The sequence below is a fragment of the Oncorhynchus keta genome, chromosome 13 (genome assembly GCF_023373465.1).
Source record: "Oncorhynchus keta strain PuntledgeMale-10-30-2019 chromosome 13, Oket_V2, whole genome shotgun sequence".
Lineage (NCBI taxonomy): Eukaryota > Metazoa > Chordata > Actinopteri > Salmoniformes > Salmonidae > Oncorhynchus > Oncorhynchus keta.
The window spans coordinates 17,803,399-17,827,263 of NC_068433.1; the positions used below are offsets into that span (position 1 = coordinate 17,803,399).

Here is a 23,865-nt window from a genome sequence, read left to right on the forward strand (position 1 = left end):
TTCCAAATCATGTAAAATCAATTGAATTTAAAGTCAAATAAAACAAAAAAAACTAATTACCGGTACTGAGTCAATGTGGAAAGGTGCGGGTTAGTTGAGGTAATTGAAGTCATACAGTGGGGCAAAAAAGTATTTAGTCAGCCACCAATTGTGCAAGTTCTCCCACTTAAAAATATGAGAGAGGCCTGTAATTTTCATCATAGGTACACTTCAACTATGACAGACAAAATGAGAAAAGAAAATCCAGAAAATCACATTGTAGGATTTTTTATGAATTAATTTGCAAATTATGGTGGAAAATAAGTATTTGGTCACCGACAAACAAGCAAGATTTATGGCTCTCACATACCTGTAACTTCTTCTTTAAGAGGCTCCTCTGTCCTCCACTCGTTACCTGTATTAAATGCCCTGTTTGAACTTGTTATCAGTATAAAAGACACCTGTCCACAACCTCAAACAGTCACACTCAATTTTAAGGATTTTTTTCCCTAATTTTGTCTGCCTGTCATAGTTGAAGTGTACCTAGAATGAAAATTACAGGCCTCATCTTTTTAAGTGGGAGAACTTGCACAATTGGTGGCTGACGAAATACTTTTTTGCCCCACTGTATGTACATTAGGCAGCTCGGGAGAGGCGGAGGCCGAGAGCCATGCGTCCTCCGAAATACAACCCAACCACACTGCTTCTTGACACAATGCCCACTTAACCCGGAAGCCAGCCTCACCAATATGTCTGAGGAAACACTGTGCACCTGGCGACCGTGTCAGCATGCACTGTGCCCGGCCCACCACAGCAGTTGCTAGTGCGCGATGGGGCAAGGACATCCTTGCCGGCCAAACCCTCCCGTAACCCGGACGACGTTGGGCCAATTGTGTGCCTCCCGGTCACGGCTGGCTGTGAAAGAGCCTGGACTCAAACCCAGAATCTCTAGTGGCACAGCTAGCACTGCGATGCAGTGCCTTAGACCACTGCGCCACTCGGGAGGCCCACGACTAAGCATAGATAATAAACCACGAGTAGCAGCAGTGTAAAAAAAGGGGGTCAAATAGTCTGGGTAGACATTTTATTAAGCTGTTCAGCAGTCTTATGGCTTGGGGATAGAAGCTGTTAAGGAGCCTTTTGGTCCTAGACTTGGTGCTCCGTTACAGCTTACCGTGCAGTAGCAGAGAGAACTGTCTATGACTGGGTGTCTTGAATCTTTGGCAGTTTTTAGGGCCTTCCTCTGACACCGCCTGGTATATAGGTCCTGGATGGTTGGAAGCTTGGCCCCAGTGACGTACTGGGCCATAAGCACTACCCTCTGTCGCGCCCTGCGGACAGATATTTTAGATGGTCAGAACATTTTTATTTTTAGATTGTCAGAACATTCCATTTTCAGAGAGAATAACACAGGCCTACAAATAGCAACATACCGTAACCATCTCCGTCGCTCAATGAGCTCAAATGGCCACACAGTTAAACACAATTGTAGAGATTAGCGACTTGTCATTTGAAATGGTTACACTTAAGTTGCTGAATCCATTTTTTGGACATACATGTATTATATGTACTAATTGATTCTTGAAGATCATAACTTAAAAACGCCTCGTGAGCTTAGTTCAACTGTCACACCCCATCAGAACCCAACATATAAGATTGTTTTACTCCAATGTTTGTAAACAATGTAAATGTAAATAAACACTGTATAGCCTCAAATCATGGTTAAAAGTATACAATTGATATCATGGATGGTCAGTCCCTGCATCCATAACTCTGTCTATGAATTAGAGGGTGGTTACATTTAAACAGCCTCATCCCTTAGCTTCTAGATGATTTGCTTATCTGTACAGTACTCCATGGCAGACCTATCCGTTAACTTTGACCTCAACTTTACAGTGGATGGCCCCAGTGAATGGAGTCACTCCATTGTCAACTGGGTAGAATGTCACCTCTCTTGGCCCAGTAGGTGAAAAACAGACTCTTTGGTTTCACTATAGTGGGTCTCTTCAATGGTCTCATTTTATGGTGTCTATTATTACCAAGTGTATCCTCACTCATGTAGTACTCAATAGTTCTCTCCACCCTCCACAAATATGAAGACAAATAGCTTTATTAAACGGTCATCTTTAATGTACGGGAATTGAATTGTGATGGCCAGTGTGCTTCTCGTGATTTTATATTACATTGATGCCTTTTGTTGTGTTAATTTCTTTGCAAACTGTTAGGAAATGTCCATTTACTTTAGACAGCACTACCACATAATCCCACTCCATACCGTCAGATAGCAGTAGCTACGGTTCTAACTAGAGGGACTACTTTAGATACAGCTACAACTTTTTTTTGTAGCAGGTTAGGAGAACTTACACAGCGGGTGAGGAGAATTAACGTAGGTTAGGACAATTAGGTTAAGGTTAGGAAAAGGGGTTAAGTTTAAAAAAGTTTTTTTTTTAATTAATCCTCTCCTTACCTGCTATGAAAAGACACTTGTGTTGATGTGGTGTATTTGTAGGGAGTTACGTTTTTGATGTGCTTCTGCACATCCAGGTAATTTGGACTGTGAGGGAGAGCATGCGGTCCCCTTGATGCAGCTTTTCTTTATTTTGTATTCTGTTAAGAGAATTATGTTCTCAATGTTCATAAACTGAACTTCAATTGAACTACTCGGGTCTGTTACCAATAATTTGTAAGATTCTTGTTGAAATGAAACAGACAGAGGCCAGTCTACAATAGTTAGCAACGTTTATTCACAAGAGCTCTGCCCATCATTACACGTACATTGGTTTATATACCTCTCATTTCATCATAAATGTCCCTCCTCCTCTAAGACAATGACAATATAGTTTACAAGTCTTCTCCTAAGCATACATTGCTTGTCATATCCTGCAACATGTTACACAATCTACTGCAAGCCCAAGGTCTCCTCCCCTCCCTGGGTGGGGAGACTTCCTTCCCTGTTGTCAGTTTCACAGAGGTCACAAGTTGTCTGCCACAGTTCCTTGCCTGCTAACAGTCCCTCTTTTCTTATGGACAAACATTCTTCATCGTTATACAGAGACAGGGTAGAATTCTGTTAGATATAGTCCTATCATTACTTTAAATGTTTTCATCATTTAGTCATTATACATAAAATTCATAACATATTCTTGGTATCAACTCAACTAAATACAACTGAATGACAATAATGGAGACGGCCGGCCTAGAGGGCCAACGCTGCCAGATCTGAGGTCAGATGATGGAGAAGGTAAGCTGTCTGTGTGCCTTGGGCCTAGGACTTAGACAGAGCTAGACTATTGAACAGCATACTCCCACTAACTGGTTTCATAATGACTAACTTCCTATTTAGCTTTACTGATAGAATATGATGGGTAAACATGTGCATTTTATCTGATTGCTTTGTTTGCAGTCACATCTGGGGAAGTTGACTGAGAGAGAGGGCCTCAACTGATGCGACCTGGAAGAATTTGCCTTTAATCGAGTGAAATGGATGATATTCATCATTGGCCTATGCTGAACTCCAAGTAAGTCATCGTTTGCCTTGCTTGTCCTGAATCCAACTGTTGTCGGTCTTTTAGGTCTATGGGTATAGTCACCAAGAATGTCTGTATCACAGGAGGTTGGTGGCACCATAATTGGGGAGAACACGCTCGTGGTAATAACTGGAGTGGAATAAGTGGAATTGTTTCCAGGTGTTTGATGCCAATCCATTTTCTCTTTTCCAGACATTATGATGAGCCGTTCTCTCCTCAGCAGCCTCCACTGGTCCGTATAGACACTGTGGGATCCCATTGTTTATTTCTTTTCAGGCTTATCTAAGGGATTCTTGACTATGAAGATGGCTAGGTGTGGGGCCCATTATGCAATGGGCAGAGTTTCAGATTCGGCTAAGAGTCAGAGATAAGAGAATCAAATCAAATCAAATGTATTTATATAGCCCTTCGTACATCAGCTGATATCTCAAAGTGCTGTACAGAAACCCAGCCTAAAACCCCAAACAGCAAACAATGCAGGTGTAAAAGCACGGTGGCTAGGAAAAACTCCCTAGAAAGGCCAAAACCTAGGAAAAAACCTAGAGAGGAACCGGGCTATGTGGGGTGGCCAGTCCTCTTCTGGCTGTGCCGGGTAGAGATTATAAAAGAACATGACCAAGATGTTCAAATGTTCATAAATGACCAGCATGGTCGAATAATAATAAGGCAGAACAGTTGAAACTGGAGCAGCAGCACAGTCAGGTGGACTGGGGACAGCAAGGAGCCATCATGTCAGGTAGTCCTGGGGCATGGTCCTAGGGCTCAGGTCCTCCGAGAGAGAGAAAGAAAGAGAGAATTAGAGAGAGCATATGTGGGGTGGCCAGTCCTCTTCTGGCTGTGCCGGGTGGAGATTATAACAGAACGTGGCCAAGATGTCCACATGTTCATAAATGACCAGCATGGTTGAATAATAGTAAGGCAGAACAGTTGAAACTGGAGCAGCAGCATGGCCAGGTGAACTGGGGACAGCAAGGAGTCATCATGTCAGGTAGTCCTGGGACATGGTCCTAGGGCCCAGGCCAGTTTAAACTGGAGCAGCAGCATGGCCAGGTGGACTGGGGACAGCAAGGAGTCATCATGTCAGGTAGTCCTGGGGCATGGTCCTAGGGCTCAGGTCCTCCGAGAGAGAGAAAGAAAGAGGGAAGGAGAGAATTAGAGAACGCACACTTAGATTCGCACAGGACACCGAATAGGACAGGAGAAGTACTCCAGATATAACAAACTGACCCTAGCCCCCCGACACATAAACTACTGCAGCATAAATACTGGAGGATGAGACAGGAGGGGTCAGGAGACACTGTGGCCCCATCCAAGGACACCCCCGGACAGGGCCAAACAGGAAGGATATAACCCCACCCACTTTGCCAAAGCACAGCCCTCACACCACTAGAGGGAGAGATGGAGGGGAGGGACAGAGGGAAGGTGAGGTTGAGGGAGAAACTGCAGGATGGACAGAGTGAGGGTGAGACTCACAGAGAGGGGCAGATGGAGACCGAAGAAGAGAGAATAAGAGGGAGAGTGAAGGGAGAGATAAGGTAAGATTTAGTTGGAGAGGAGGAAGGAGACTCAAGGTATTTATCCCCACAGGTTATCTTTGACAGTTATTTTTTTATTCCACTCCTGGAGGACTCCCAGTGTGCTCAATTTGTTGGTCAGTTGAAACACCTTGCAATATGTTACCGGTTTACAAGAAAGTCACAATATTGTATTATTTTTTAAATCGTTTTTTGAATTATAAAATATACAATCTACCTGCAGTGAAGCCGCTCAACATTTACATTACATTGTCATCTAAAAGACTCCAGAGCGACCCACAGAAGCAACCAGGATCAACGCCCTGCCCAAGGACGCGTTGACAGATCCCCCATCAAGTCAAAACGGGGACCCGAACCAGCGACCTGTCGGCCACGGGCCCCCAAGCTCCCAACCGCCAGAGTGACCCACAGAAGCAACCAGGATCAACACCCTGCCCAAGGACACGTTGACAGATCCCCCATCAAGTCAAAACGGGGACCCAAACCAGCGACCTGTTGGCCACGGGCCCCCAAGCTCCCAACCGCCAGGCCACCAACCCTCCATGATCCCCCCCCACACACACACACACACAGTTTCCTCCCGAGAGCTGCTCCTCAACCAACTGAGACCACCCCACCTCTCCCTCCATTCCCCACCCCCAAAACCCCCCAAACCATCGTCCCCCAATGCACCAACAACCAAGAAGAGCAAAAGAGAAAAACAACGATGTAAAAACAAAATACGTCAAGGACAACAAAAATCTAAACAGCAAGAACAACTGGATATGTTTCAGTGCATGTGTGTGTGCCCATGCGTACAAGCACCTGCACGGCATCAACCTCAGGCAAACAGTCATTATATGTAACAGTGTTGCAATATTGCATTATTGATTTGTTCCAAGTAATCTGAAATCTTTGGACTCCATTTAAATCTTCAATGTTAACTGGCACGTTCATGCTTCTGGCATACATTTCAATTGGAAGGCGTGCATTTAAGGCTATGACTACCCTGGATGCCTCAGAGCATCTGATTGTTGTGTACTATATAGCCCACATAATAGTACGACTTTAGACTGCAGTTACATAAACCCATCCCATTGATAGCCTCAGCGTTAGTCTCATCGCCCCTAAGCCAGACTCACTTGTCACTTTGAGTTCAACACGTCAACTGCAGAGTGGAGTCAGGAGCAGTGGTGGGAAAAGTGCTCAATTTTCATGCTTGAATAAAAGTAACGATACCTTAATAGAAAATGACTCAAGTAAAAGGGAAAGTCACCCGGTAAAATGCTACTTGAGTAAAAGTCTAAGTATTTGGTTTTAAATATACTTAAGTATCAGAAGTAAACGGAATTGCTCAAATGTACTTTAGTATCAAAAGTGCAAGTATAAACCATTTAAAATTCCTTATATTAAGAAAACCAGACAGCATAATTAAACAAATATTTTGATTGGCAGATGGCAAGGGGCACACCCCAACACTCAGACATAATTTACAAATGAAGTATTTGGTTTTAGTGACTGCCAGATCAAAGGCAGTAGGGATGACCAGGGATGTTCTCTTGATAAGTGTGTGAATTGTACTTTTGGGTGTCAGGGAAAATGTATGGTGTAAAAATTACATTTATTTTCTTTAGGAATGTAGTGAAGTAAAAATATAAATAGTAAAGTACAGATACCCCCAAAAACAACTTAAGTAGTACTTTAAAGTATTTTTTTTACTTAAGTACTGGTCAGGAGGTTACTACTTACTGTTAGTATCACACAAAGTTGCATGTGAAGGGGAAGCTATTGTGACAGACTGAACCACTAGCTTTTGGGGTAAACTAGCTAGCGTATTTAATGTACTGTAATGGGACTCTAGAGCATGTGCACACATTTCTTACGCTATTCACATCAACAGAAGTGAATGTGCTGGCAGTGGTATTTACAAGACATATCTACACTGAACAAAAATATAAACGCAACATACAACAATTTCAAAGATTTTATAGTTCATATAAGTCAATTGAAATAAATAAATTAGGACCTGATCTATGGATTTTACATGACTGGGAATACAGATATGCATCTGTTGGTCACAGATATCTTAAAGAAAAAGGTAGGGGTGGAGATCAGAAAACCAGTCAGTATCTGGTGTGACCAGCATTTGCCTCATGCAGCGTGACATATCTCTTTCACATAGAGTTGATCAGACTGTTGGTTGTGGCCTGTGGAATGTTGTCCCACTCCTAATCAGTGGCTGTGCGAATTTGCTGGATATTGGAGCGAACTGGAACCACTGTCGTACACGTTGATCCAGAGCACCCCAAACATGCTCAATTGGTGAGTATGCAGGCCATTGAAGAACTGGGACATTTTCAGCTTCCAGGAATTGTGTACAAATCCTTGCGACATGGGGCCATGAATTATCATGCTGAAACATGAGGTGATGGCGGCGGATGAATGACATAACAATTTGCCTCAGGATCTTGTCACGATATATCTGTGCATTCAAATTGCCATCTATAAAATGCAATTGTGTTTGTTGTCCGTAGCTTATGCCTGCCAATACCATAACCCCACCACCCCCATGGGGCACTCTGTTCATAACGTTGACATCAGCATACTGCTCACCCACACGACGCCGTCTGCCATCTGCCCGGTACAGTTGAAACCGGGATTCATCCATGAAGAGCACACTTCTCCAGCATTCCAGTGGCCATCGAAGGTGAGCATTTGCCCACTGAAGTCGGTTATGATGCCGAACTGCAGTCAGGTCAAGACCCTGGTGAGGATGATGAGCACACAGATGCGCTTCCCTGCAACGGTATCTGACAGTTTATGCAGAAATTCTTTGGCTGTACAAACCCACAGTTTCATCAGCTGTCCAGGTGGCTGGTCTCAGACGATCCCACAGGTAAAGAAGCCGGATGTGGAGGTCCTGGCCTGGTGTAGTTAAACGTGATCTGTGGTTGTGAGGCTGTTTGGATGTACTGCCAAATTCTCTAAAACAATGTTGGAGGTGGCTTATGGTAGTGACATTCAATTCTCTGGCAACAGCTCTGGTGGAAATTCCTGCAGTCAGCATGCCAATTGCACGCTGTGGCCTTGTGTAGTATGACAAAACTGAACGTTTGAGTGGTATTTTATTGTCCCCAGCACAAGGAGCACCTGTGTAATGATCATGCTGTTTAATCAGTTTCTTGATATACCACACCTGTCAGGTGGATGGATTATCATGGCAAAGGAGAAATGCTCACTAACAGGGATGTAAACCAATTTGTGCACAACATTTTTGAGAAAAGGTTTTTGTGCATATGGAACAATTCTGGTATCTTTTATTTTGGCTCATAAAACATGGGACCAACACTTTGTGTTTATATTTTTGTATCGTGTAAGTAGGATACACATCTTCTATGGTATATCCTGCTACGTGAGGCTTGTATGCAACTAGGGTTACACAATTCCAATAAGTTTGCCAAAATTCCTAGCTTGGAGGATTCCCAGATTTCCTGTTTATTCCATCCTGACTCCAGGAATTTTCCAATCAAGATTTCTGGAAAAGCGGGGAATTTTGGGGAAGCTACTGGAATTTTGCAACCTTACGCAAATGCTATACAGTAGAATGTTCAGATAGAACGGTGCTGTGTAGAACAGACATTATTCTCTCTCAAGCAGCATAGAGAGTCATGCAAGCGCTATCCATTCCATTACTTTCTACAATCTTCTAAAAGTTGTAACTAGCTTAACTGTGGTACTTTGTCAAAAGAAACTGAATGAAAGTGACTGTCCCTTTCAGGCAGTACAGTGTGAATTTAGCCAGGGCTAATTAGTTGTAATATTTCATGAGTGAATCTCCTCTGATGAATTTTGCATTTTAAATGAGGCCCTCCCCTTACCCTCCCTCGCATAACATGTATTCATGTGAATCACAGTATGGTTGGAGATTGCATAAGAATACGTTGATTTGCACTTCCTTTTGCATCTGATAATACCCATGACGGGTGGATGGGGGGGGCATGTCTGCAATAAGCATCATGGCTCTTTAATGTTTCATACTTGCATACTAGATTGTGCAATTGTATTAATGAATCATCAAGAGACCATTATTCATTATTATGTCAGAAATGAGTAACTGTAACTAATGACATTTGCTCTAATGCTTTCCCCCATATAAGTCTATATTAGCTCACATGTTGTGCTGTGGATATGAAAATATAATCTTAATGTAATGTGTGATCAGGATATAAATGGATTGTAATCGTCCCTTCTACATAGTGTCAGCTGCCCTTTTCGTCCCCATGCTAGCTAGCTAGCAGTGGCCACCGTAAGCCATTTTGGAATGGCAGCGTCAGCCAATCAGCTCCTTTGTTGTTCAATGTGGCTACTGCTAGCTTGCATAAGAACCAAATGGTCAGTTTTCCTGAAAAACTAGCTGTATTACACATGGAGTTACACATGGAGTAAAACAAACATACAGTCAATAAAACAGTAGAAAAGTAAGTCTATATATACGATGTGAGCAAATGAGGTGAGATGAGGGAGGTAAAGGCTAAAAGGTCAGGGTGGTGAAGTAAATACAATATAGCAAGTAAAACACTGGAATGGTAGATTTGCAGTGGAAGAATGTGCAAAGTAGAAATAGAAATAATGGGGTGCAAAGGAGCAAAATAAATAAATAAATACAGTAGGGGAAGAGGTAGTTTGGGCTAAATTATAGATGTGCTATGTACAGGTGCAGTAATCTGTGAGCTGCTCTGACAGCTGGTGCTTTAAGCTAGTGAGGGAGTGTTTCCAGTTTCAGAGATTTTAGTAGTTTGTTCCAGTCATTGGCAGTAGAGAACTGGAAGGAGAGGCGGCCAAAGGAGGAATTGGTTTTGGGGGTGACCAGAGAGATATATCTGCTGGAGTGCGTGCTACAGGTGGGTGCTGCTATGGTGACCAGCGAGCTAAGGGGGGACTTTACCTAGCAGGGTCTTGTAGATGACCTGGAGCCAGTGGGTTTGGTGACGAGTATGAAGCGAGGGCCAGCCAACGAGAGCGTACAGGACGCAGTGGTGGGTAGTATATGGGGCTTTGGTGACAAAACGGATGGCACTGTGATAGACTGCATCCAATTTAGGTAGGGTAGGGTATTGGAGGCTATTTTGTAAATGACATCGCCAAAGTCGAGGATGGTCAGTTTTACGAGGGTATGTTTGGCAGCATGAGTGAAGGATGCTTTGTTACGAAATAGGAAGCCAATTCTAAATATAACTTTGGCTTGGAGATGTTTGATGTGAGTCTGGAAGGAGAGTTTACAGTCTAACCAGAGACAGTATTTGTAGTTGTCCACATATTCTAAGTCAGAACTATCCAGAGTAGTGATGCTGGACGGGTGGGCAGGTGCAGGCAGCGATCGGTTGAAAAGCATGCATTTTCTTTTACTTGTATTTAAGAGCAGTTGGAGGCCATGAAAGGATAGTAGTATGGCGTTGGAGCTCATCTAGAGGGTTGTTAACACAGTGTCCAAAGAAGGGCCAAAAGTATACAGAATGGTGTCGTCTGCGTAGAGGTGGATCAGAGACTCACCAGCAGCAAGAGCGACATGATTGATGTATACAGAGAAGAGAGTGGGCCCAAGAATTGAACCTTGTGGCGCCCCCATAGAGACTGCCAGAGGCCTGGACAACAGGCCCTCCGGTTTGACACACTGAACTCTATCAGAGAAGTAGTTGGTGAACCAGGCGAGGCAATCATTTGAGAAACCAAGGCTATTGAGTCTGCCAATAAGGATGTGGTGATTGAAAGCCTTGGCCAGGTCAATGAATACAACTGCACAGTATTGTTTCTTATCGATGGCAGTTAAGATATTGTTTAGGACCTTGAGCTGAGGTGCACCCATGACCAGCTCTGAAACCAAATTGCATAGCGGAGAAGGTGCGGTGGGATTCGAAATGGTCGGTAATCTGTTTGTTGACTTGGCTTTCGAAGACCTTAGAAAGGCAGGGTAGGATAGATATAGGTCTGTAGCAGTTTGTGTCAAGAGTGTCCCCCCCCCTAGCCTCCCGGGTGGCACAGTGGTTAAGGGCGCTGTACTGCAGCGCCAGCTGTGCCATCAGAGACTCTGGGTTCGTGCCCAGGCTCTGTCGGAGCCACAATTGGCCTAGCGTCGTCCGGGTTAGGGAGGGCTTGGCCGGTAGGGATGTCCATGTCTCATCGCGCACCAGCAACTCCTGTGGCGGGCTGGGCGCAGTGCGCGCTAACCAAGGTTGCCAGGTGCATGGTGTTTCCTCCGACACATTGGTGCGACTGGCTTCCGGGTTGGATGCGCGCTGTGTTAAGAAGCAGTGCGGCTTGGTTGGGTTGTGTATCGGAGGACGCATGACTTTCAAACTTCGTCTCTCCCGACCCCGTACGGGAGTTGTAGCGATGAGACAAGATAGTAGCTACTAAAACAATTGGATACCATGAAATTGGGGAGAAAAAGGGGTACAATTCACAAAAAATTAACAAAAAATAAATTAAAAAAGTGTCTCCCCCTTTGAAGAGTGGGATGACTACAGCTGCTTTCCAATCTTTGGGAATCTCAGACGACATGAAAGAGAGGTTGAACATGCTAGTAATAGGCTAGTAATATAAGGAATTTCAAACTATTTATACTTTTGATACTTAAATATATTTTAGCAATTTCATTGACTTTTGATACTTGAGTAAAAGTATTTGGTTTTAAATATACTTAAGTGTAACTTGACTGGGTGACTTTCACTTTTAGTCATTTTCTATTTAGCCATCTTTACTTTTACTCAAGTATGACAGTTGGGTACTTTTTCCACCACTGACTGATAGTGTGTCAAAAACAGAGAAAATGTATATTCCCAGTGGCACTTGGAACCAAGAACTGCAGACCAAGTGTGTGTGTGTTTTGTTTTTGTTTGTTTGTTTGTTATTGGCCCCCAGCATGGCAAATAATTGACTTTGTAACATTATACTCCTGCATTGTGTCAACAGAAGGAAAAAAGTCATTATTGTGAGTCACCTTTTCATATCCTATATAGACTATAGGATAATTGGAATGTACATTGAGAAAAAAACGTTACTTTGTTTGATCTTGTTTGGCTATTTTTTTCTATAGAAAGGGCCTAATACCTATATATGTAGATTAATGAGAAGTCTAATCTTTAAAATATTAAATTCCCTCAATTTGATAACACCATATACAAACAGAACTTAAACAGTCGTTATAATAAGAAGTAATGTCAAACAACCGGTTCCCGATTCCAATTTAGAAATGGACTCATTTGCTTATTGCAGCTGACTGAAGTTTTGATGTGTCGTATGCTCGCCCCCCATTGAGAATGCCATGCGCAAGATTTCTGCAGAATCTGCACAAGCTCGTGGGCAAAGCAGCGTCAACTTTCCAGTGCTCCAAGTCATTTACTCACTGTCGCTCAAACTAAACGAACGACTTTTATAACCATGGATTCAAAGAGAGTGGAAAGCATATCTGCCCGAGTGGATGCTGCTGGACGTTCAACTGGTAGGACAGTATTTGCATGTTTTATTATACAGCCTTTGGGTTGATATGTTGATGCTGATACTAGGCGACGCATGCCGGTGGAGTTGGCGTGTCAGAGGCGTTGGGTTTACCTCGAAGTGCTTTGCATGGAGACGTTTGCTAAATTATAAAATGTTGAATGAGTCATGTTTCTACTTTTGCCTTCTCCGATATTATAGGAACGAAATGTACCGTATTTGGTGTACATACTACAGCTACTTAGCACTACCTGTCTTGTCTATTTGAACAGCTGTTTTTGAATAGAAACACTTGCGTGAGGTTTCGTTCATTGCGTTCTATATTTGTTTTAATTTATTGTAGCCTAATTAGTCGGAAAATGTTGGTCTATCCTTTTTTTGTCATGTAGCCTATACTAAAACATTTTTTTAGCTATTTACTGGCATCTCTAGTCTGGTTTGTGAACATTTAATGGCTTATGATATGAATTATATGGTACATAATACGATTTGAATGTGAAACATTAACATTGGTAACTGAATTTGGCACAGCATTCGTGCAGTGATCTTTAATGACTACTATGTCAGATTACTATAAATTCATATTCTGCTGCCACCATAAGAAAAAGTATTTGCCGTAGTCAGGACTACAACTTTGTAGACCGTTTTAGGTCGAGGAATATGTTTTTCATTATATAAAAACGTACACAGTTGAATTGACATTCCCTCCAACATTGTTGCTCTTACCTGCTCAACTCCATTACTATATCTACAAATAAATTACTTAAATACAATGTAACACCACATTTTTATACTGTAGTGTTACCTAGCGCATCCCGTAAAAATCACTAAGATGCGTCCCTGCAACTACTACATGTGTCCTTTAGTCTCGTGGAGAGGTAGAGGTCATGGACAACACAAATACAGTTTGTTCTCGAAGTGAGCAAGTGACCACCTACGTTCCTACGCATGCTTCTTTTCTAATCAGAACATGGTTGCCTTCCAAACTGATAATCACTCTGGCAGCTCATTGCTTCTCTCATAAAGCAATGGAACAGTAGTTAACAGATCCTCCACACATTTCAATGTTTGTTTTGGCTGTTTGCATCTTTAATTGGGTCCTAATTATGCCTGCAGACTAGGCGTTTGAACCAAAGGATTTCAAGGAATCCAACTGTGAGTGGACAAATTGTGCTGATCACAACTTTCTCTAAAGTGGTCTGTGGCGGTAGAAAATGTTCCTTATGCGATTGTTTTCTCTAGCTCCTTTTCCCAATACATGTATTCTGAGGTGAGATATGAAACTGTGATTTATTCTGACTGGGTAATTCTGTACTTCCTCAACTCTCTACTGACAAGGCAAATTAACAATGCACTCATTTGATGTTGCGGTACTGGGAGAAATGCTCTGGCAAGATTAGCCTAATTGTTTTTAATTTGCATATTCAGTGCCTTCAGCTGCTTAGTCATTTCTTGTAAAGGGGATTTTGAATCATGTGGTGTTAAAGCATACTCATGTTCAGACTGTCTTTCCTACAGAATTTGGCCATTTTGTGGCCAGTTTTAGATTTTGGAGTTGTACAATGGAATTGGTTGCACATTTAAAACATGTTGACTAACTTTGTTGTACAATGAGCATCTGTCCAGTCAGTGTTTGTACAGAACACCTTCTTGTGACAATTATATTCTGTAATCCTATAGTGCTACCAGGTACATGCAGGTTCTAATCGAGACATTAATTAGCTGAATTAGGTGTTAGAGCAGGGCTGGAACAAAAACCTGCAGCCTCATTGGCTCTCTAGTAGGATTGTCCAGCCATGATGCAGTATAATGTTATTGCTACCAATCCGTGTGATGTGTAAATAGGCAGGGGTACTCTGCATGTAATCGTATTGCTGACTATGGTTAGCCATGTCATTGCATTGCATCAGCTAACTGATGGCTGGCCAGTAACACACTCACCCTTTCAGTTGATCATTGTTAGCAAACGCAGATCAAGCTTTTCACGTCACTCAAGTGGCAGCACTTGTACTTGGTTGAAATGACTGGGATTACCCCTTTACTTTTCTTGGAGTGGAATTGTCCCTTGTGTAAATAGCTACAACCAGCCACCCAGCTTGGGGTACTGTTGCTGCAATGATGACTGGCATCCCTGCCTCATTCATTCCCCTAGCAGATCACCACTGAACTTTTACAGTGGAGGAAGATACATTCTGGAGGCGTTCGGCTGCTAGTTCTCTGTATTGTTTTCTCTTGTGATGCTATAATTTGCCAGCTACAGTTGAAGTCGGAGGTTTACATACACCTTAGCCAAATACATTTAAACTCAGTTTTTCACAATTCCTGACATTTAATCCTAGTGAAAATTCCCTTTTTTAGTCCAGTTAGGATCACCACATTATTTTAAGATTGTGAAATGTCAGAATAATAGTAGGGAGAATGATTTATTTCAGCTTCTATTTCTTTCATCACATCCCCAGTGGGTCAGAGGTTTGCATACACTCAAATAGTATTTGGTAGCATTGCCTTTAAATTGATTTAACTTGGGTCAAGCGTTTCGGGTAGCCTTCCACAAGCTTCCCACAATAAGTTGGGTGAGTTTTGGCCCATTCCCCCTGACAGAGCTGGTGTAACTGAGTCGGGTTTGTAGGCCTCCGTGCTCGCACACACCTTTTCAGTTCTGCTCACACATTGTCTATGGGATTGAGGTCAGGGGTTTGTGATGGCCACTCCAATACCTTGACATTGTTGTCCTTAAGCCATTTTGCAACAACTTTGGAATTAGGCTTGGGGTCATTGTCCATTTGGAAGACCCATTTGCGACCAAGCTTTAACTTCCTGACTGATGTCTTGAGATGTTGTTTCAATATATTCACATAATTTTTCCTTCCTCATGATGCCATCTATTTTGTGAAGTGCACCAGTCCTTCCTGCAGCAAAGCACCCCCCACACCATGATGATGCCACCCCCGTGCCTCATGGTTGGGATGGTGTTCTTCGGCTTGCAAGCCTCCCCATTTTTCCTTCAAACATAACGATGGTCATTATGACCAAACAGTTCTATTTTTGTTTCATAAGACCAGAGGACATTTCTCCAAAAAGTGTGATCTTTGTCCCCATGTGTAGTTGCAAACCGTAGTCTGGATTTATTATGCTGTTTTTGGAGCAGTGGCTTCTTCCTTGCTTAGCGGCCTTTCAGGTTATGTATAGGACTCGTTTTACTGTGGATATAGATACTTTTGTACCTGTTTTTACTCCAGCATCTTCACAAGGACCTTTGCTGCTGTTCTGGGATTGATTTGCACTTTTCACACAAAATCACCTTAATCTCTAGGAGCGGTATGAGCGGTATGAGCGGCTGCGTGGTCCCCTGGTGTTTATACTTGCGTACTACTGTTTGTACAGATAAACGTGGTACCTTCAGGCGTTTGGAAATTTCTCCCAAGGATGAACCAGACTTGTGGAGGTCTACAATTTTTTTCTGAGGTCTTTGCTGATTTCTTTGGATTTTCCCATGATGTCAAGAAAATGGACACTGAGTTTGAAGGTAGGTCTTGAAATACATCCACAGGTACACTTCCAATTGACTCAAATGATGTCAATTAGCCTATCAGAAGCTTCTAAAGCCATGACATAATTTTCTGGAATTTTCCAAGCTGTTTAAAGGCACAGTCAATTTAGTGTACGTAAACTTCTGACCCACTGGAATTGTGATACAGTGAAATAATCTGTAAATAATTGTTGGAAAAATTACTTGTCATGCACAAAGTAGATCTCCTAACTGACTTGCCTAAACTATAGTTTGTCAACAAGAAATGTGTGGAGTGGTTGAAAAACGAGTTTTAATGACTCCAACCTAAGTATATGTAAACTTCCGACTTCAACTGTATATTTAGTTTTCCTTGACCAGCGATAAGATGACGGGATGTGGTTTTCTATAAGGGAAAGAACCATTATACATAGCAGGTGAGCAGTATTTTACTTAACTTCTTTGGGGTACCCCCCACCCTTCTTCTCAATTTCCGCCTAAGACATACCCTAATCTAACTGCCTGTAGCTCAGGCTCAGAGGCAAGGATATGCATATTCTTGGTATCATTTGAAAGGGAACACTCTGAATTTTGTGGAAATGTGAATTGAATTTAGGAGAATATAACACAATAGATCTGGTAGAAGAAAATACAAGGAAATAAACATATGTTTTCTGTTTTTTATTATTGCTGCATCATCTTTCAAATGACCAAGAACAGCCAAACATACAGATAGGATGCTGTGGAGGATTTGAATGAAGACCATAAGATGGCAACTATAGCTGAGCAATGTTTTGGACAGAAATTTTCATAAAAAATTAGTGAGCTACATGACATTGAACATGAAGTCACCCAGGTGTCCCACCCAAATGTACCCAAGTGGCCGAATTGGTAAAATTATACATTTTTAAGGAAATAACTATATACAAAATACATACATGCTTTTCTAACACACCCCCCACATAAAAATATATATTTTTTTTATATAAAAAAAGAAATAATAATAAAACAAACAATTAACAAGGGTAACTATTTACATATTTTCTATTTACAATATTGTGAAGACCCCCTCAGTCCTCTACACAATATTGTGCTGCTGGTGCCATGGCCCATAGCAGTCTCTTTTTGCTGTAAAGCAAAGGCTTACTGAACAGGTGGTGCAGGTGATGGGGCATTTCCTGTGACAAAGGGCACAACGATGTCTCCTTACTTGTGCCCCTTTTGCCCTGAGGCACATTCATGCCTGCAGAGATTAATCTGGGCAGGTGAACACCACTGGTTGGAGCAGAAGGGACAGAGGTAGAGGGGACAGAAGGTGCTACAGTGGACTTGCTGTAGCTAGCAAGCTCCTGGATGAGCAGCTCCCTGAAGGCTAGCTGTGAGATGGGGGGCTGTCCACAGCTCTTAGCCATTTCCTTCTGGAGGATGAAGGCATTCACCACAGCAATGTCAATGAAATTATAGAAAAATATCTTGTACCATTTTATGGTCTTGTGGAGAACATTGTAGTATCCTATCAGCGCATCTGACAGGTCCACACCTCCCATGCTCTTGTTGTAGTCCTTCACAGCAGCTGGAATGGGGACATTTTTTGTGGTCCATGCCGCGGCACTGTCCTTCACACGGCTAACGACGTGATCTATTCTGAAGGACTTGTGGATACTGGAGCACATGACCACCTCTCTGGTATCCATCCACTTCACAAAGAGCAGGCCATCTTCACGGATCCATCGCATGGTACCCCGCTCAGCCCGCTTAGGCATGACGTTCACCTTTGTCTTTGGAAAGCCCACTCTGTTGGTCCGAATGGTGCCACAAGCCCACACATCCCGCTTCCTCAGCTCTGTAAACAGTGTAGCGCTTGTGTAGAAGTTGTCCACAAACATTTTGTAGCCCTTCCCCAGCAGTTGAAAATCCAATAACTAATATATTACAACAACAAAAAATATTTAAAAAAAAATCTCAAATGAATAATATTTTATATTATTAATTTCAAACAATGACATTAGCATTAGAATTTACCAATCCAGCATGTCATCCTCGCCATGCAGAAACATGTCTTCCGCCTGGGAGTCAAAACTAGCTTCGCTGAAAGATTAATCTTCCTGAAGCAACTCTGTCTCGCTGTATCTACCTATTTCCTCTATAATTTGGGTTAAATCTGTATACCTAGACTTTGTTTTAGCTTTTCCTGATTTATTCGCCATATTTTAAATATATAAACTTGTTGAAAATGCTATTGAATATGTACTGCTATGCGTAACACCAGTGGCTCCCTCAAGTAGGATTTGCAATGGCGAATGAACCTCTTTTACGCCAGAGTTTATGACAAAGGCTGGTCTTCAAACGTATAACCGTTACATATTGCCGTTTACCTCAGCTCATTGGCTATCTTCCAAGCTAGAATTCAAGATGATCAGTGGTCATTGGGCCAAAATACAGTCAATCAATGATAGACCGGTCCTACCATTGGTGCGCAATGATGTCATTGATTGGTTCAAATCGGTTTGTTTCGGTCAATACGTCCCGGGAAAAGAACCATCATGTATGGTTGTGTTTGTAACAACCAGAGGATTGCAATGAAACCAACCATGACTGGATAAACGTTTGTTTAGTGTGTGTAATTACCACGAACGTATCGTCCAAAGTTGAAAGACGGAAATCATGACGCAAGCGGTTTACAAATGTTTCGTGTTAGGCTATAAAAATGGATTTTATCAAACAAAACGAACATTCACTGTGTAGTTAGGACACTTGACATTGCCACCAGAGGAAGATCTTCAATGGTAAGCAATTTATTTTATTGTTATTTCTGACTTTCATGACCTAATGCTTGGTTGGAAAATGCTAGTAATACTTGTGTGTTAGTGGCGCCGTCCTCAGAAAATAGCATGTTTGCTTTCGTAGTAACAGCTTTTTGAAATCTGACAGCGGCTTGATGAATAAGACGTTCATCTTTTAAATGATGTAAGATGCACGTATTTACAAGGTTGTTTACTATAACAAATGGTGTATTTAGAATGTTTTCTCTCTGCAGTTTCACTGGAGGGTGGCCTGGTGGGACATTAGCGTCTCACCAACCCTAGAGAGGTTAAAAAGACTAGCTAGTTACTTACTAGGCTGACTTCATGATCAGATTTAGAAAAATGTCATTCCCCCCTACACAAAAAAAACACTGTCTCCCAGGCGCACTCCACCAGGTTCTGTTTGTTTAGGAGCCAGCTTTTGTTTTTCCCGTTGGGTTGTCATGTCGGGAAGCATCTGCTAGGATGACCGCCTGCCGTCTGACTCAGGCCAGAGAGCAAGACGGTGAGAAAGAGAGAGGGAGGGAGAGATTGAGAGAGGCAGATAGGGAGGGAGGGAGAGATTGAGAGAGGCAGATAGGGAGGGAGGGAGAGATTGAGAGAGGCAGATAGGGAGGGAGGGAGAGATTGAGAGAGGCAGATAGGGAGGGAGGGAGGGAGGGAGAGATTGAGAGATGGGGAGGGAGGGAGAGATTGAGAGAGGCAGATAGGGAGGGAGGGAGAGATTGAGAGAGGCAGATGGGGAGGGAGGGAGAGAGAGAGATTGAGAGAGGCAGATGGGGAGGGAGGGAGAGAGGCAGATTGAGGGAGGGAGAGGCAGATGGGGAGGGAGGGAGAGATTGAGAGAGGCAGATTGGGGAGGGCAGATAGGGGAGGGAGAGAGAGATTGAGAGAGGCAGATGGGGAGGGAGGAGGAGAGAGGAGGGAGATTGAGAGATTGAGAGGGAGGGAGGGAGAGATTGAGAGGGCAGATAGGGAGGGAGGGAGATATTGAGAGAGGCAGATAGGGAGGGAGGGAGATATTGAGAGAGGCAGATAGGGAGGGAGGGAGAGATTGAGAGAGGCAGATAGGGAGGGAGGGAGAGATTGAGAGAGGCAGATAGGGAGGGAGGGAGAGATTGAGAGAGGCAGATAGGGAGGGAGGGAGAGATTGAGAGAGGCAGATAGGGAGGGAGGGAGAGATTGAGAGAGGCAGATAGGGAGGGAGGGAGAGATTGAGAGAGGCAGATAGGGAGGGAGAGATTGAGAGAGGCAGATAGGGGGGGTGAGATTGAGAGAGGCAGATGGGGAGGGAGATTGAGAGAGGCAGGAGGGGGGATTGAGAGAGGCAGATGGGGAGGGAGGGAGGGAGAGATTGAGAGGCAGATGGGGAGGGAGGGAGGGAGGGAGGGAGAGATTGAGAGAGGCAGATGGGGAGGGAGATTGAGAGAGGGGGAGGGGGAGGGATTGAGAGAGGCAGATGGGGAGGGAGGCAGGGAGGGAGGAGAGATTGAGAGGCAGATGGGGAGGGAGGGAGGGAGGGAGGGAGAGATTGAGAGAGGCAGATGGGGAGGGAGGGAGAGATTGAGAGAGGCAGATGGGGAGGGAGATATTGAGAGGCAGATAGGGAGGGAGGGAGAGAGAGAGGCAGATTGAGAGAGAGATTGAGAGAGGCAGATAGGGAGAGAGATTGAGAGAGGCAGATGGGGAGGGAGAGATTGAGAGAGGCAGATAGGAGGGGGGGGATTGAGAGAGGCAGATAGGGAGAGGGGAGGGAGAGATTGAGAGAGGCAGATGGGGAGGGAGGGAGAGATTGAGAGAGGCAGATTGGGAGGGAGAGATTGGGAGGGAGGGAGGGAGAGAGGCAGATGGGGAGGGAGGGAGAGATTGAGAGAGGCAGATGGGGAGGGAGATATTGAGAGAGGCAGATAGGGGGGGAGAGATTGAGAGAGGCAGATAGGGAGGGAGAGATTGAGAGAGGCAGATAGGGAGGGAGAGATTGAGAGAGGCAGATAGGGAGAGAGAGATTGAGAGAGGCAGATAGGGAGGGAGAGATTGAGAGAGGCAGATAGGGAGGGAGAGATTGAGAGAGGCAGATAGGGAGGGAGAGATTGAGAGAGGCAGATAGGGAGAGAGAGATTGAGAGAGGCAGATAGGGAGGGAGAGATTGAGAGAGGCAGATAGGGAGGGAGAGATTGAGAGAGGCAGATAGGGAGAGAGAGATTGAGAGAGGCAGATAGGGAGAGAGAGATTGAGAGAGGCAGATAGGGAGAGAGAGATTGAGAGAGGCAGAGAGGGAGAGAGAGATTGAGAGAGGCAGATAGGGAGAGAGATTGAGAGGCAGAGTTGAGAGGGCAGGGAGGGAGGGAGGGAGAGAGAGATTGAGAGAGGCAGATAGGGAGGGAGGGAGAGAGAGATTGAGAGAGGCAGATAGGGAGAGAGATTGAGAGAGGCAGATAGGGAGGGAGGGAGAGAGGCAGATAGGGAGGGAGGGAGAGAGGGATTGAGAGAGGCAGATAGGGAGGGAGGGAGAGAGAGATTGAGAGAGGCAGATAGGGAGAGAGGGAGAGAGGGATTGAGAGAGGCAGATAGGGAGGGAGGGAGAGAGGGATTGAGAGAGGCAGATAGGGAGGGAGGGAGAGAGGGATTGAGAGAGGCAGATAGGGAGGGAGGGAGAGAGAGAGATTGAGAGAGGCAGATAGGGAGGGAGAGAGAGAGATTGAGAGAGGCAGATAGGGAGGGAGGGAGAGAGAGAGAGAGAGATTGAGAGAGGCAGATAGGGAGGGAGAGAGAGAGATTGAGAGAGGCAGATAGGGAGGGAGGGAGAGAGATTGAGAGAGGCAGATAGGGAGGGAGAGAGATTGAGAGAGGCAGATAGGGAGAGAGAGATTGAGAGAGAGGCAGATAGGGAGAGAGAGATTGAGAGAGGCAGATAGGGAGGGAGGGAGGGAGGGAGAGATTGAGAGAGGCAGATAGGGAGGGAGGGAGGGAGAGAGAGATTGAGAGAGGCAGATAGGGAGGGAGGGAGGGAGAGAGAGATTGAGAGAGTCAGATAGGGAGGGAGGGAGAGAGATTGAGAGAGGCAGATAGGGAGGGAGGGAGGGAGAGAGAGATTGAGAGAGGCAGATAGGGAGGGAGGGAGAGAGATTGAGAGAGGCAGATAGGGAGGGAGGGAGGGAGAGAGATAGGGAGGGAGGGAGAGAGGGATTGAGAGAGGCAGATAGGGAGAGAGGGATTGAGAGAGGCAGATAGGGAGAGAGGGATTGAGAGAGGCAGATAGGGAGGGAGGGAGAGAGAGATTGAGAGAGGCAGATAGGGAGGGAGAGATTGAGAGAGGCAGATAGGGAGGGAGAGATTGAGAGAGGCAGATAGGGAGGGAGGGAGAGAGATTGAGAGAGGCAGATAGGGAGGGAGGGAGAGAGATTGAGAGAGGCAGATAGGGAGGGAGGGAGAGAGATTGAGAGAGGCAGATAGGGAGGGAGGGAGAGAGATAGAGAGGGCAGGGGAGGGAGAGAGATTGAGAGAGGCAGATAGGGAGGGAGGGAGAGAGATTGAGAGAGGCAGATAGGGAGGGAGGGAGAGAGATTGAGAGAGGCAGATAGGGAGGGAGGGAGAGAGATTGAGAGAGGCAGATAGGGAGAGAGAGATTGAGAGAGGCAGGGAGGGAGGGAGGGAGGGAGGGAGGGAGATTGAGAGAGGCAGATAGGGAGGGAGTGAGATAAGGAGGGAGAGATTGAGAGAGGCAGATAAGGAGGGAGTGAGAGTTTATATGCGGTTGTGGCAGAAATAAACAGGGAAGAGTGAACAGAAGGAGTGAGTTTATGATTGCTGGAGGCCAAAAGGAGAATGGACTGCCTTTCATGTTTAGATAATCAACTCCTAGGCTTGTTTACGCCACACATTTCACTCTGTTTGACTTCCTTGGATGCCAAACAGGCGGTGCCACCGAGGGACAGAGTGCCAGTCTCCTTCACTGTAGTGCATTTCTATTAATTTAGCAGACACTCTTATCCAGAGCAATTTACCAGAGCAATTAGGGTTAATTAAGTGCCTTGCTCAAGGGCACATCAACAGATGTTTCACCAAGTCAGCTCCTGGGTTCGAACTAGCAACCTTTCGGTTACTGACCCATTGCGCTTAATCACTAGGCTACCTGCCGCCCATTCTCTTAGTATCAGAGAATGTAGCCTTATATGTACAGAGTTGAACTATAGAGGTCTGTCTGCCCATATCCTGATGAGTACCAATATGTCACGCTACATCTATAACCATCAGCCTCCCCAAGTCAGCGATAGATGTTCTAATCGTCCCTGCGCTCTTCATTTATGTCCTGTCTGAAAGCTATGGAAGAAGAACATTTCATGAGGTCACGGTTCAAGTTTGATATATGATGTAGGAGGTGGAGCATAACACGCAATTAAGTAAAATCATCTATGTGCAGTGGAATGGCCTGTCCAATTGGATTTGTTATGTTCTGAGTGCTGTGATTGGACAGATGGATAGAGAGGCTTATTGTCATCTGTCCTCACCTTTGATGACGATGTACCGTTTATATACACTGAACAAAAATATAAATGCAACATGCAACAATTTCAATGATTTTTACTGAGTTACAGTTTAAGTTAATCAGCTAATTGAAATAAATTCATGAATCTATTTATTTCACATGATTGGGAGTACAGATCTGCATCTGCTCACAGATAGAAAGAAATACGCTTTTTTGTGCGTATGGAACATTTCTGGGATGTTGGGTTTATATTTTCGTACATTGATTTTCTACATTGACATACTCCTTGTTTGTCACTAGCGTTCCGCTAACCCGTTTTCTGGAAGCCTATTTCCGTTTGGAACATACTGTATTTGATATTGTGAACTAACCATTTGAATAGTCATTCTCATTGGTTAAGGGAAAAGGAACACCATCACACTACCATGCAGAATAGGAATCAGTTTAACCCTGGAAAAGTTTCACTACCCTAAAATCAATCATAGGTTTTGGTCGAACTTGTTAAGATTTCACATTTTTTGTGCAAATGGATTCGGTCCCAACATGACTGTGC

At 44.2% G+C, this 23,865-nt stretch overlaps 1 protein-coding gene across 2 annotated transcripts in view; it reads left to right on the plus strand.

Moving 5' to 3' along the window:
* Positions 1 to 12,276: 12,276 nt before the first annotated feature.
* LOC118391978 (Kv channel-interacting protein 4-like) overlaps positions 12,277 to 23,865 on the plus strand; it is a 239,256-nt gene continuing 227,667 nt past the window's right edge. For both annotated transcript variants that reach the window (XM_052459510.1, XM_035783508.2), the window contains exon 1: positions 12,277 to 12,518. In XM_052459510.1, coding sequence (XP_052315470.1) covers positions 12,458 to 12,518 — 61 coding nt within the window. In that variant the 5' untranslated portion in view covers positions 12,277 to 12,457. The remainder of the gene's footprint in view (positions 12,519 to 23,865) is intronic.